This window comes from Myotis yumanensis, unplaced genomic scaffold (assembly GCF_028538775.1).
Source record: "Myotis yumanensis isolate MYYU_CA2020_CCGP unplaced genomic scaffold, mMyoYum1.0.hap1 SCAF_10, whole genome shotgun sequence".
Classification (NCBI taxonomy): domain Eukaryota; kingdom Metazoa; phylum Chordata; class Mammalia; order Chiroptera; family Vespertilionidae; genus Myotis; species Myotis yumanensis.
The window spans coordinates 36692270-36706525 of NW_027223761.1; the positions used below are offsets into that span (position 1 = coordinate 36692270).

General features: G+C 37.2%; 1 protein-coding gene across 5 annotated transcripts in view; it reads left to right on the plus strand.

The window, feature by feature from the left end:
* Positions 1 to 14256, plus strand: part of SBF2 (SET binding factor 2) — a 341532-nt gene that overhangs the window by 155818 nt on the left and 171458 nt on the right. For all 5 annotated transcript variants that reach the window (XM_070425317.1, XM_070425313.1, XM_070425315.1 and 2 more), the window contains exons 4-6: positions 7596 to 7718; positions 9068 to 9178; positions 10796 to 10901. In XM_070425317.1, the coding sequence (XP_070281418.1) occupies positions 7596 to 7718; positions 9068 to 9178; positions 10796 to 10901 (340 nt within the window). The remainder of the gene's footprint in view (positions 1 to 7595; positions 7719 to 9067; positions 9179 to 10795; positions 10902 to 14256) is intronic.

The window sequence follows — 14256 nt, forward strand, 5'->3', positions numbered from 1 at the left end:
AAGACAACTGCCAATCTTTTTTGTTTTTTTTCAATTTCAGAGAGAGGATGGGAAGGAGAAAGAGAGAGAAACATGAGGTGAGAGAGAAACACTGATGGGTTGCCTCCCACATGCACTCTGACCATGGATCTAACACCCAACCTGGGTATTGTGCCCTGACCAGGACGAGAACCTGCCACCGTCTGGTGTATGCAGCAAAGCCCCAACCAAATGAGCCACACCAGCCAGAGCACAACTGCTAATCTTTTGGAGTATAACCTTTCAGGCCTTTTTCCTTCAAGTTAAAAATGTAAACATATTTAATTTAAAAATATACATATGTAAAAACACATACACATCATATAAGAACTTTTTTGAAACTTGTTTCATTTATATTGATACTGGAGGCCCAGTGCAGGAAATTCATGCACAGGTAGAATCCCTAGTGGCTGCCAGCTGCCAGCCAGGGCCTTCCTTTGTTCTGTGCCGCCCCCCTGGTGGTAAGTGCACGTCATAGCGATCAATCAAACTCCCAGTTGGCTGAACTCCTGAGGGGCCACTTTGCATATTAGGCTTTTATATATATAGACTAGAGGCCCGGTGCACAAAAATTTGTGCACTCGGGGGGCGGGGGGAGGGGGGTCCCCCAGCCCGGCCTGTGCCCTCTCACAGTCTGGGACCCCTTGGGAGATAACGACCTGCTGGCTTAGGCCCGCTCCCGGGTGGCAGAGGGCAGTCCCAATCCCTAAGTGCAGCCCCTGGTCAGGCTCAGAGCAGGGCCTACTGGGGAGTTGGGGCGCCGCCCCGTCATGCACAGAGCAGGGCGGATCGGGAGGTTGCGATGCCACCCTCAGTCACGCTCAGGGTAGGGCCGATTGGGGGGTTGGGGCACCGCCTCCTGTCACACTCAAGGCAGGGTCGATGGGGAGGTTGCGGCGCCACCCCCTGTCACGCACAGAGCAGGGCCCATCAGGGGGGTTGGGGCTCTGTACCCTGTCACACACAGAGCAGGGTCAATCAGGGGGTTGGGGAGCTCCCCCCTGTCATGCACAGAGCAGGGCCGATCAGGGGGTTGAGGAGCTCCCCCCTGTCACTCACAGAGTAGGGCCAATAGGGGAGTTGGGGCACTGCCCCCTGTCACACACAGAGCAGGGCGGATCAGGGGGTGGGGCGCTGCACCCTGTCACACTCAGGGCAGGGCCAATGGGGAGGTTATGGCTCTACCCTGTCACACACAGAGCAAGGCCCGTGGAGGGGGGTTGGGGCGCCACCCTCTATCACCCACAGAGCAGGGCTGATCAGGGGGTTGGTGTGCTCCCCCGTCAAACACAGAGCCGCAGGGCAATCAGGGGACTGGGGAGCTCCCCCCTATCAGGCACAGAGCAGGCCTGATCAGGGGGTTTGGGAGCTGCCTCCTGACACGCTGATCCCGGTGCCGGGAGGCATATTACCCTTTTACTATATAGGATAGAGGCCTGGTGCACGGGTGGCGGCCGGCTGGTTTGCCCTGAAGGGTGTCCTGGATCAGGATGGGGGTCCCCACTGGGGTGCCTGGCCAGTCTGGGTGAGGGCCTGAGGGCTGTTTTCCAGCTGGCAAGTGACTAAAGCTTCCAACCGCTCCTTGTTTTCTTTTTTTTTTTTTTTTTTATTCTGGGCCAGCTTTAGTGCTGAGGCCTCGCTGCTGAAAACATGGATACAATGTTTCGGTCCGGCTGGGTTTCAGTCCGGCTGGTTTCTGGTGTTTTGTTTAGCTTCTTATTTGCAACATAGTACATAGTTTCTTAGAGTTGCAGCTTAGAGGCCGGCAAGTGAGGCGGGGAACGTTGGAGTCCGCAGCAAGCAAGCCTCATGCTCGCTTCAGTGCCTGGCTGCCGGCCGCCATCTTGGCTGACAGTTAATTTGCATATACTCACTGATTAGCCAATGAAAAGGGTAGCGGTCGTACGCTAATTACCATGTTTCTCTTTTATTAGTGTAGATGGTCCCATGTCAATATAAATGAAACACATTATGATTATATTATAGGGAATTGATTACCTTTAAATTGTTTTTATAGCCATTGTTTCTTTTTTTTTTAAGTTGAGATGTAATTGACTTTATGCTATTATTTCTTAACAGAGTTTCAGCTTCTTGCTTTCCTGCTTTTCTGTAATGGATAAAACAGTGTTTGGAAGAGGGATGGAATTCACATTTATTGAGCCTTTAATATATGCAAGGCTCATTGCCTCCTGATTACTCCCCATTTCTTTCTCCCATCCCAGCCTCAGTCTGTTTCTTCTTAATTTTCCTAATCTCAGTTTAACATCGCTATCCATCCAGATGTTCAAACAAAAAATGTAGGGTTATCTCTTATCCTCCCTTTCTTTCATCTTTCACATTAAGGATAGCCATCAGCAAACCAGGTCAATTCTATTTCCAAAATAAATCCTACTTCCAAAATAAATCATCAGCTTGTTTTGGCCTCTTTTCTTACCACTTCACCATATATCTTGCCTGAACTATCAAATAGACCTCTAACAAACTTTCCTCTTTCTGTTTTTGCCTCTTTACAAGCTATTCTCTATTAAGCTTCAGGGTGATTTTTTAAAAACCAGAATTGAGATTACCCTCCTTGCTTAAAGCCCTTCCTTCCACACATTCCCAAGGCATCCTATATAATAAAACCCTAATATGCAAATTGATCGAATTGCTGAACAACCCATTGCTATGACATGCACTGACCACCAGGGGGCAGATGCTCAATGCAGGAGCTGCCCCATGGTGGTCAGTGCACTCTCACAGAGAAAGCACTGCTGAGCTAGAAGCCTAGCTTAAGGGCTGGCGATTGCAGCAGCAGTGGTGGCGGGAACCAGGGTTCCTGGACTGCAAGAGGGCGCAGGCCGGCCTGAGGGACCCCTGCCCCCCAGTGCACGAATTCATGCACCGGGCCTCTAGTTTAGTATAAAGATCCTTTTTATCCTAAAATGTGTATTTCTCACATAGTTATCATTTTTCCAGACCAATGCAGGATAAATAGGTTTTATTATGTGGACATGTAACAGATTAACAGATTATTTGGCAAGAAATAAAAATGCTTGTCAGAGGGAATTATAGACTTTACAGGATTTGCAACTACTTAGACTCCTTTATTTTCAATTTTTAAAAAATTTTAAGTCCTTAAATTGCTTTACAGAAGCAATTCTAGGTAATAGTACACTGTAACAAATTACTTACATTTCAAAAAAGGAATGTAGAACTGAAAGTTTGTTATTTGCATAATTCCTTTTGTCCTGCTTTTTAAACTGTGTTTTTAAAAAGTCTGTAGGAAAGTTTTAGTGTGAAATGGTGCTATTGAAAATGAACTTAGTACAGAGAGGATATTGAATGAAACAAATCTTTTCCGGGTAGAAGGGACAGGAATCAAGTATTAGAAGTGCAACAAAGATGAGTTTGAAGTGCTCAGCCTGAGTGATAGGATAAACTTTCTAAAGATTGTGCCCCTCTACTGTATGGATACATTCCATAAAACCAATAATCTAGAAATTATTAGCATTTTTGTCACGGGATATGTTTAAAGGGCAGTAACACTTTAGGGGCAAATTTATACGGTGGTTACTAATTTATACCATATTATTGAAGTAGAGAGATTATGAACTATAAGAATGTAAACTGCATAGAAGTTTGGAATCCCACTAGCAGATGTAGTCCATAATAATAATGGGTAGAGAAAGGTCTATAAATGGGCAAGTTGTAGCTTGTGCTTGTGATACATATAAGAGGTAAGGTGATCTTGCAATCATTGTGAGACAACTCAGTAAACAGTGTTTAAAGTAAATTTGTATCTTTAAGGAGACCTATTTAAGTCAAGGAATAATCTTAGGCTAGAACACTTGCAAATATAGTTCAATGAGATAAAATATGTGAAAATGTTTTATACAATAGAATATTAAATTGCAGGGCATTATTATAGCACCTATTACATTCATAACCTATTTTTAATTTATTGCTTATTAAGTTTACAGATATTTTCAATATGTGAAAATCACTCATTGTAAAACACAAACCAAATAAAGCCAATATAATTACATAATTATTATACGAAAGATACTCTAATGGGTACAGAGAAGAGGCAATATTCCCTTACATCGAGAGTGGGGAACATCTGGCCCACAGGCTACATAAGGCCCATGAAATCATTTGGTCTGGCCCTACCAAGGCATTAGGAGTGAATGAATTAAATGTTTGACCAAACATAGCAGGCTAATTTTTAATTTGATAATTTTGTATGGCTCAAAAATGATGTTATAATATCCAAATGGCCCTTGGCAGAACAAAGGTACCCCACCCCTGCCTCACATGATAAGTTAATAGAAAAATCTGATAAAAAACACCATGTTATCATCTCCTAAAACAAACTTTATTTTGATCAACTGTTTAGAGATTTAAATTTTTTTATCATAGCAGTACATTTTGCTTTGAAAAAAAAATATGAATTTTCTCCGAACTTAAGATGTATTGTATGAGAGCTATTGGAATTTAGAATAACAACATGTTATGATTTATGGCCCATTTACAAAGTAAAGGTCAACGTCTGTACTAAAAGGATATAAACACTGATTTAAATTATATTGGATCTTCTTTCTTGTTAATAACTATTCTACTTAGAGAACTAAATTAAGGTTTAAGAAATGACCGATGCATTCTGTTTTGTGTTTTGGTTAAAGTAGGTTACTGGTCATTTATTTGAAATGGTTATCTACTTACTCAAGCTGACTTCTAATGTTACTCTAGGGCATTTATCACAATCTCATAAAAATGTGGATAGCTTTATCTCTTTCAAGAATTTCAGTCATTCTTTTGTCATTTCAAATTTATTAGTAATCCATGAAGAATATGATTAATTAGGTGTGGAAATCTTGGGTAAATTTATATTCATCACATTTTTATTATTTGTAAGGATTCCAGAAAGCAAGCAACCTAATTTTAGCTTTTGCTTTGTAACAAATGAAAATCTTTCAAAAGCATATGGACCATATCACACATAGAAAAACTAAATGGATAGTTCCCCTCTTGAATATATGCAGTGAGTAAATAAGTATCAACTATGTGCTCAGCTCTTGTTTTAGGAAGTGGGAAATTACCAGGGAAGAAACTAGACAGAAATCCTGGTCTTCATGGAGCAAAACACAAAATAAGTGAAATAGATAATATAGTGGATGGTAACATAACAAGTGCCATGGATGAAAATAAAGCAAGGAAAGTGGATAGGGAGTGTTAGGGCCTAGCAGTTTCAAGCAGGGTGCCAGCAAAGGCTTAAAGAGCAGATGTCCCTTGAATAAAGACCTAATGGAGATGACAGAATTAGTCATTAGCATATCGGTGGAAAGAGTATTCCAAGCAAAGGAATAAGGAACAAATGCTTACGACCCTTAGTTGGGAGGATGCCCAGCATGTTTAAGGAGCAGCAGGGAAGCAAAGTGGAACTAAGGAGGAGTAGAGCAGACTGAGGGAGGCTGTTACCATAATCAGGACAAGCAGTGATGGTGGCTCACAGTATTGTGGTAGCAGTGGAGAGGGTGAGAAATTAGGATTTGCTAGCAGTTTGGATATGGGATATGAAAGAAAGGGGAATCAGGATTTTTGATTTGCTAAATGGAAAAATAGGATTTTCAATAACTGAGATAGAGAATACTGCAGGAGAAGTGGAATTTGAGTGAGAAAGATTGAAGCTATGATTTCCATGTTTGAGATACCTGTTAGTTATTCAAGTGGAGATGTCAAGTTGGATATGGCATTTTGGGGAGAGGTTTGTCAGGAGTAATAAGTATAACCAAATGTGATATGTTGCTGAACTGTACCAGGAATTAGAGTAAGAGAAAAATCAGTCAAGGAAAGGCTTCAGGAAGGAAGATACATTTTAAGCTGACCTTTGATTATTGGAAAGGAAAGAAAAGAGGATTCTAGTTAGAAAAAATGTCCTTATATCTTATAGTACCATCTAGAAATCTGAATGTTTTACTACTTTGTCTTATTTTTTGTTTAAAACTTTTATAGTACTTTATATAGTATTATGGAACAATAGGTGCACAGGAAATGTTTATTAATAAATGAGAATAATATTGTTCAAAGTTTATTTCATAAACCAATAATATATTTAGTCATTGAAACTAATTTTTTTTATTTTACATGTTTTTATTGTGCTAGAGTATATATGACAAAAATTTTGCCATTTTAACCATTTTTAAATGTACAGTTCAGGGGCATGAAGCTCATTCTGGAACTTAGTTTTGTGTATAAACATATTCTTTCTTTTTAAAAAATCAACTTTGTTGCTTAGAGCCAAAAGGAATTTAGAGCTGATTGTGCTTTACTTCCGAGAGCATGGAGCATTCTGCAAGCCTTGGAATTCCAAATGAATATCACTTTTGTTTGAAAGATTTAGACAAGCAGGAAAACAGAAATTAAAACTAGTGCCTGACTTCTAAAACAGATTTTTCTTGAAAATTGACTTTCCATTTATTTTTAAATTTTTTTTCCATTTTTTTCTTTATTGATTAAGGTATTGCATATGTGTCCTTATTCCCCCATTCCCCCCCTCCCCCCACTCATACTCTCACACCCCTGTTGTCTGTGTCCATTGGTTATGCTTATATGCATGCATACAAGTCCTTTGGTTGATCTCTCTCCCTTCCCCCCACCCTCCCCTACCTTCCCTCTAAGGTTTGATGGTCTGATTGATGCTTCTCTGTCTCTGGATCTGTTTTTGTTTGTTTGTTTGTTTTTATTTATTTATTTTTTATTGCTTAAAGTATTACAAAGGGTATTACATATGTGTCCCTTTTTTTCCCCGCCCTTGACAATCCCCTGGCCTCCCCTACCCCCCAGTGTCTTATGTCCATTGGTTATGCTTATATGCATGCATACAAGTCCTTCAGTTGATCTCTCTCCCTTACCCCCACCCTCCCCTACCTTCCCTCTAAGGTTTGATGGTCTGATTGATGCTTCTCTGTCTCTGGATCTGTTTTTGTTCCATCAGTTTATGTTCATTATATTCCACAAATGAGTGAGATCATGTGATATTTATCTTTCTCTGATGGGCTTATTTAGCTATGTTCATAGCAGCATAATTTACTATAGCTAAGATTTGGAAACAGCCTAAGTGCCCATCAGCAGATGAGTGGATTAAAAAACTGTGGTACATCTACACAATGGAATACTAAGCTGCTGTAAAAAAGAAGGAATTCTTGCCATTTGCAGTGGCATGGATGGAACTGGAGAGCAGTATGCCGACTTTCCATTTAAATGAATGTGCTTTTTAGTTTTGGGATTGCTATTTAAATAAGTTGAATATGTCTAATTTACCTTTTATTACTGGTACCTCACACAGAAACCAGATGCTCAAATAAAGTTGTGGTATATATTTGGAGCTTTTCAAAAATGAAATAAGTGTGTCCTATTTATAATTTTGATGCCTTTCAAGTATGCTCTTTATTTTTAGTTTCAGTTTTGTAAACTATATTACACATTATTTTGAATTAAATTTGGATTTTGTAAATTATATGGAAGTGTATACATCTTTCTTTTGTGAGTTATAAACCTAGGAAATTCTGTGTTGATTATGGTACCTCTTTTTCTAGGGAACAAAGAAGGAAGAGATTGAAGGTGAAGTGGAAGTGACTGGTTTAATTCAGCCTGCAGAAGTGTTTGCTCCCAAAAGCCTGGTGCTGGTATCCAGATTATATTATCCAGAAATTTTTAGGGTAAAGAACTCCTCATTGTCATCATTGACATATATTATTGTATAAATCTGTTTTGAGTGAACCATGGTAACAAGTTCTTAGTATTTAAAACATCTTTATAGCTAAAATAAATTGATTTGGGAACTTGTCAATAAAATTACTGTTAACAGTAGATATATTTTCATATTGGATGAAATAAATAACTAAGTAAGTTAATGTGACTATTTGAATTTTAAGAATGTAGTGCTTTTTTCCAAAACATTTTTACTGACTCCAAAATGTATATATCTTAAAGAAATAATTTGATTACCTGTAGCATATTTAAAATACATTAGTAATATACTACTTTGTGTATTTTTATTCACCTTCTTTTGTTCAATCCAGGTTGAAACGAAGAGGAGGGGTATTTGTGTTTTCAAATAGTTCTGATCCTACCCTTGCCAAAATAGCTTTAGAATATTTTTTACTTTCAGATATTTTGCTTTCTAGACACTCAGAATTTTCAAATGTAAGAACAGGTTTTAATTTAGATACAAATATATGTAGGATTTGAAAGAAGAGGGCTTATTTTTTTCTTATTTCAGTTGCTTCCTTTAGTTTTAGTAATGTTACCATGGTCCAAAATTATAGTTCTCTGGAAATATAAATTATACCCCAAAAGTTCCCAAGGATTTGGGAAATAAATAATAATTTCTGGCATACTTTTCCATATTGTTGAGATTATATGTATTTTAGAAAAATTAACTTGGTGTCAGTATTTCAATGACAGTAAGGTGATTCCTAACAAATAATAATGTTTTGGAGTTACAAGATTTAATAAGCTGAAAGATTCATAAAGATTGCACTTTGTCTTCCTTTTTATCACCTACTTTCTTCTGAGTTTAAAGTGTTAATCATATCTTGTCCCTATTTTTTTCTTTTTGTAATAATTCATATAAGTTACATTGTTATGTAGAATAAATGTTCTGAATTTATAAGAATCACAAAACAAGATAAAATTTCTAAATGTTTATCTTGAAATTTGATGTTTTGCAAAGTAAGTTGAGACCAAAAAAGAACCCACACATAATAACAACAGTTTTAAGACCCACAAATTTGCTAGAGTGGTTATCTCAGCACAAACACCTGTTTTACAAATGATGGATTTCTGCTTTTTATAAACTCCTCTCAAAAGCTCATTTAGAGGTTCTGGTTTTAGAGGAAAACTTAATAAACTTAATAACATTTGCTGCTTAAAATTTATTTCATGGTCACTGTCCAATGTGTTCTGCTAGGTTCAAAGAGAAATTTTCCTAGGGGCAGATGTCACAGCAATTTATTTTTAGTGCCTACTCTTTTCATGAACTAACTGCATGCATGTCCCTTTGCAGGCTTGCCTGGGTTTGATCTACACTGTATATGTGGACAGTCTGAATGTCTCTTTGGAAAGTCTCATTGCAAACCTGTGTGCGTGCCTTGTCCCAGCGGCTGGAGGGTCTCAGGTAAATTGAATAAAAAAGGTAGTGGCGAGTGCCTGTTTCTCTTATCCTCTCTCCCAGTTAATTTAATCTGTGAAGAAAAGGGGGAAAAAAGAATTCTTTAAATATTTTCATTTTAAAGAGGATTTTAGTTTAGTTAAGCATTGTCCTTATGGTCTGCCTTCTAGAGACCCAAGATTCCATTCTTTTCTTAGGTCATGAGGTTAATTTTAACACAGGGGTCACCTTTCACATAGCATAATTAGAAGTCATATTTTGTGTAACTTGAACTCCAGTTTACATTTTCTTGGGAATATACTTTTTAAAGTTGAACTTTTAAAATGTGTTCTTTACACTCTTTTTATTCCTCTATATAGTTATACCTCATTTAATTAAATCAGAAAATTTTTGAGTGAAAAAATTAGATAACATTAAGAAAATTTTCAGAACAGTTTTTTGTAATCTTATAATTTATTTTTGAATAGAGTCATTAATTCATTTCCCTGAATAACAGTAATTATATGTGGTCCTAAAGCTATTTTGAGTGTTGTGTGTAATCTTTAATAGAATAGCTTACATTTAAATTTGAAAGGGTTTATTTTTCTCATGTCAGTTTGCTATCTTTAATAATAGCAATATTGACGATGGGCCAAATTCACAGATCTTTGGAAAGTATAATCTATACTGGAAATTTTCCACAGGATTTTGCCATAGATTGAGCCTCAAATGAGAAATTAAATTAAGATCTTTTACTAACATAAAACTTTCTCAAAGTGGTCATGTGATTTTCATCTTTTGTATGTCTTAAGATTATCATAGCTGTATCTGAAATATAAAAATAAGAACCTCAGCTCTATGATTTAATGTTCCTAAGGCACCATGTTTTTTTTTAAAGACTCTTTTCTTAAGCCCTAGAATTGATTAGTTGATCACTTAATTTGCTTATTCTTATGTAAATTACATGGTTTAACCTCAGTCTGGCCAAGATTATTTACAAAGACATTACCATTTTTTTCACTGTGTTTTGCCTTTTTAACGGTCTTCTGTGTATCCTAGTGTCTTTTGTTATTTTAAGTTTTTATCCCCCTTTTTGCCTTCCTTACTCTTCTACTTGTGCTCCAAAGGTAGAATTTGAAATGTGAGTTTGGTCACAATTGAATCTAACCTTTAAAGCAGTGTAATTGTTTTATGGGCCTTTATTTTAGTGGAATTTTTGTTGACTTTATTTTGTTTATTTTTTTAATTTAAAACATGTTTATTGTGGCTGCTAGAAATTTTAAAATTACATATGTGGTTCATATTACATTTCTCTTATTTTTCCCAGTTTTATTGAGATATAATTGGCATATGTTGACTTTAACATTTTATTATTTTTCAGTTAAGTATGATTGGCAATGATTTTGTATTTCATTGTTACTAAATTCTCAACTACTGAATTTTCTTGTACATATTCACTTGGGCACAAAGTAACTTGAATGTTTTGGATTATGTTATCACCCTTTGCATCTATTAATTGGATCTTAATATGTTCATCATTGGCTCAAAATCTGAACAACAAAGGGATTTTTTTTTTACCTTAAGAAAATGTCTGGCAAGAAATCATTGATGTGTTTGTATGTGTGTGTTTTCCCTATTCTGCAGAAGCTGTTCTCCTTGGGCGCAGGAGATAGGCAGCTGATCCAGACCCCTTTGCATGACAGTCTTCCTGTCACAGGCACTAGTGTGGCTCTCCTGTTCCAGCAGTTGGGTATGCTCTCCGACTTTCAAACTCCTCTTATAGAAGCCTACCAAAAACAAAAAAAGATTTATTTTAAGCTCACATCACCTGACCTGAATGAAGAAAATAAAAAGCAAACCATTATATACCTGATATGTAAAATATATGATTACATGGCTAATACTTTTTTTTTTAAAAAAAGAAAACACACAAAAAACATTTTAACCCAGACCCTTTTTGCTCTGGAATCAATTAGATTTTTCAGAAGTAGACATATTTTCTTTATGCTTTAAAAGATGAAAAGATAGTGTATTTTGCTTTTCCTTAGATGAATTAGTTTTATAGAATTTTGTCTGATGAAACTAAAAATCTTGTCGTCCTTATCCGACCAATGGCTAGGATAAAGAATTGGGGGGAGGCACTAGAAGTGCTCTCTGTACATTGGACAGCTCTGTGCTTCATTTTAGGAGTAATGTAACTTAACAGTAAGCATGTCAGATTCCCAATTACTTTACCATTTAATTGCCCTTTATATATGACTGCGCATGAGTGCCCCCTCTCTTTGATTCAGCCTTTGTCATTGTTCCCATCTGTGTTTGTCTTTTTCCAGTTATAACCTTTCCTGCCCTGGGTTTCATACTTGCTTCTTCATAGAATTCTTAGTTCCTTGCACAAATTTTGTTCCTTGTTCAGCTCTGTTCCTTACCACTTCTTTTTCATTAGTGACTCCATCCTTATTCTTCTTCTGCTATTTCAGTCACATTTAGAAAGCCTTAGAAGAGATTTAACATAAGTAGAAGGAGACATATGTAATACTCTTTGTAATACTTTAAGCAATAAAACAAAATTTTAAAAAAACCGTAGAGTTTTCTAGTATCTTAATAAAGATGGCTGGTGATACCAAGCCCAGAGCAGTGGTTCTTCCCCTTTACATCTGCCTCCCCGCAATAGTTCAAACTCTAAACTCTTCTCTTCTCCCCTGAAAGTGGTAATCTTTGAGTTACTACAGTGTGCTGGAAGTTGGAATCTGTTTTATTAAATAGAATCAAAGGTGTAGTGTCCTGTTTTGCTGACCCATTATAAAAACTTTAATGGTAGAATCTAGTAATAATAGGCTCCAGGAACATCTAAGAACTTTGAAGGAGACCAGCTGCATAGGTAAAATGGTAAAGATTTTATAAAGATTTATTTAAAGTTTGCTTTATCAATCTTTCCTTTTCATGCAATGATTCATTAGGATTAAACAAAGCCAATTCCTAATTTTCAGAAAAATTAAAATTCTATAATTTTTTAAATTATCCTTTGATATGGGTAGAGTGGGATAGTAAGCCAATGCCAACAGTAAGTTTGCTTGTTTTGTAATTCAAATATAGCTGGAAAAAAAGCCAAAAAAGGGCAAAGTTCTTCTTGATCTAGTTAGTGTTTCACCATCTTCCACTATCACCCATTTCATTCATTCCCCATGTTTATAACATATTCACTAAGCTGTGAATTTAATTTCTATGGTTTTCTATATTTGTGTTTTATCTGCAATAAAAATGTTTTTCAAAACTTGTAAAACTATATAACTCTTTATATATATAAAACTTAATTTTTAAGTGCAATGCTTGAATGAATTAGAGATTTTATTTTTTCAAATAACAAAATGTCTAGAGATAGGCAGTACAGGGTAGATATATTGATTCCCAGCTATTTCCAGGGATTGTAAAGAAATTCTTCTCTATATTTTTCCCCGATTTTTTAATATGGAGTTTTCCCTTACTAGACTATGGCTTCAAGAACTGCCTTTATGATAAGAGAATAGTCAAAGAATAATTAGAACTTATTGTTTGTGTCCCGTATGTCTGGCATAGTGCTTTGGGTACAGAAGGCATCGGTGTTTGTTCAATTAATGAATGAATGTGCTAGCCATGAAGAGAATGGCAATTTTCGTTTATTAGGAGATATTCTGTGAATGGACGAAGTGTGCCAAAAACACATGATGATTACTCACTTGAAGATCAAATTTCATTCTTTTACTCTTAAGTATTTTGAGCTTAATTATCTTTTGCTTACATATTCGAAAGTTAATTTTTCAGGGAAAGACTGAGGAAAAGATAAGACAGGAAAGGAGAAAGAAAGCTGCCTCTGAAACAGTGCTGTATGCAGAGTTGTAGTTTCTAAAGCATGTGGTACTGATAATTGTGTCTAAAGGCATGCTCTTATCACCAGTCATTTCAGTTGGACTGTTGTTGAAAGCCAATGTTAGACCATTATCAGAGTTCACTATCTGGGTTGGGGTGGATGGTGGGGGTGGATTTTACAAAGCACAGACAGGAAGCAGATAGGACTATAAGATTCTTTTGTAGCCTTGACTAGTTTTCCTGTGAAAGGTCTCATTGTATGATAACATTTCCTTGCTTCTTCTCTCTAAGGATTGTTATGATAATAAATTTGTTTTCTACATTTTGAGAGTTCTCTGGGTTTGCCTGCAGTCATCACATGGACTTCCACCATCACCCATCTCATGCATTCCTCATAATTACCTGTTAATTACTTTCATTTCTTACTTGCCATCTTTTTTTGTTTGTTTCTTGTTGCAGATCATGTGAACTATTTTTGTTTACCTGAAGATTTGTGCAATAAGTGTGAAAAGCTATAGTTTTTATTATGTTAATAAGATTGTATTCATAGGAGCTGGCTTTTAGAGCCCCTCTGATTTTTTAATGGAATCCATAGCTGTTTAACTCAGGTGTCTCTCCTTGCCCCAAATAATTTTGTGAAATTCTCATAACATCTGTTGTCATACGTATTCATAAAATTTGGATTTTAACTGCAAACACACTAGTTTTAGAATACTTATTCCCAGTGTTTACAGTATATTATTTATTAGACTTTTTAAAAATCACAGACTAAAATGATGTTGGGGCTTCAGCCATTGTCACTCTGTTTTCCTAATCAAACAACATTAGTCTTATATCATCTATATTTATTCTTTTCTCCAGCTTTATTAATGAAATATATTGACATATAATACATGTAAGTTTAAGGTTTACAATGCGAGGGTGTCCCTCAGCCCGGCCTGCACCCTCTCCAATCTGAGACCCCTCAGGGATGTCAGACATTCCTCTCACAATCCAGGACCGCTGGCTCCTAACTGCTCACCTGCCTGCCTGCCTGGTCGCCCCTAACCACTCTGCCTGCCAGCCTGCTCACCCCCAACTGCCCCCCCTTGCCAGCCTGATTGCCCCTAACTGCCCCCCCCCCTGCCAGCCTGCTCGCCCCCAACTGCCCCCCTGCTGGCCTGCTCGCCCCTAACTGCCCCCCCTCACTCACCCCTAACTGCCCCCCTGCCAGCCTGATTGCTCCCAACTGCCCCCCTGCTGGCCTGATTGCCCCCAACTGC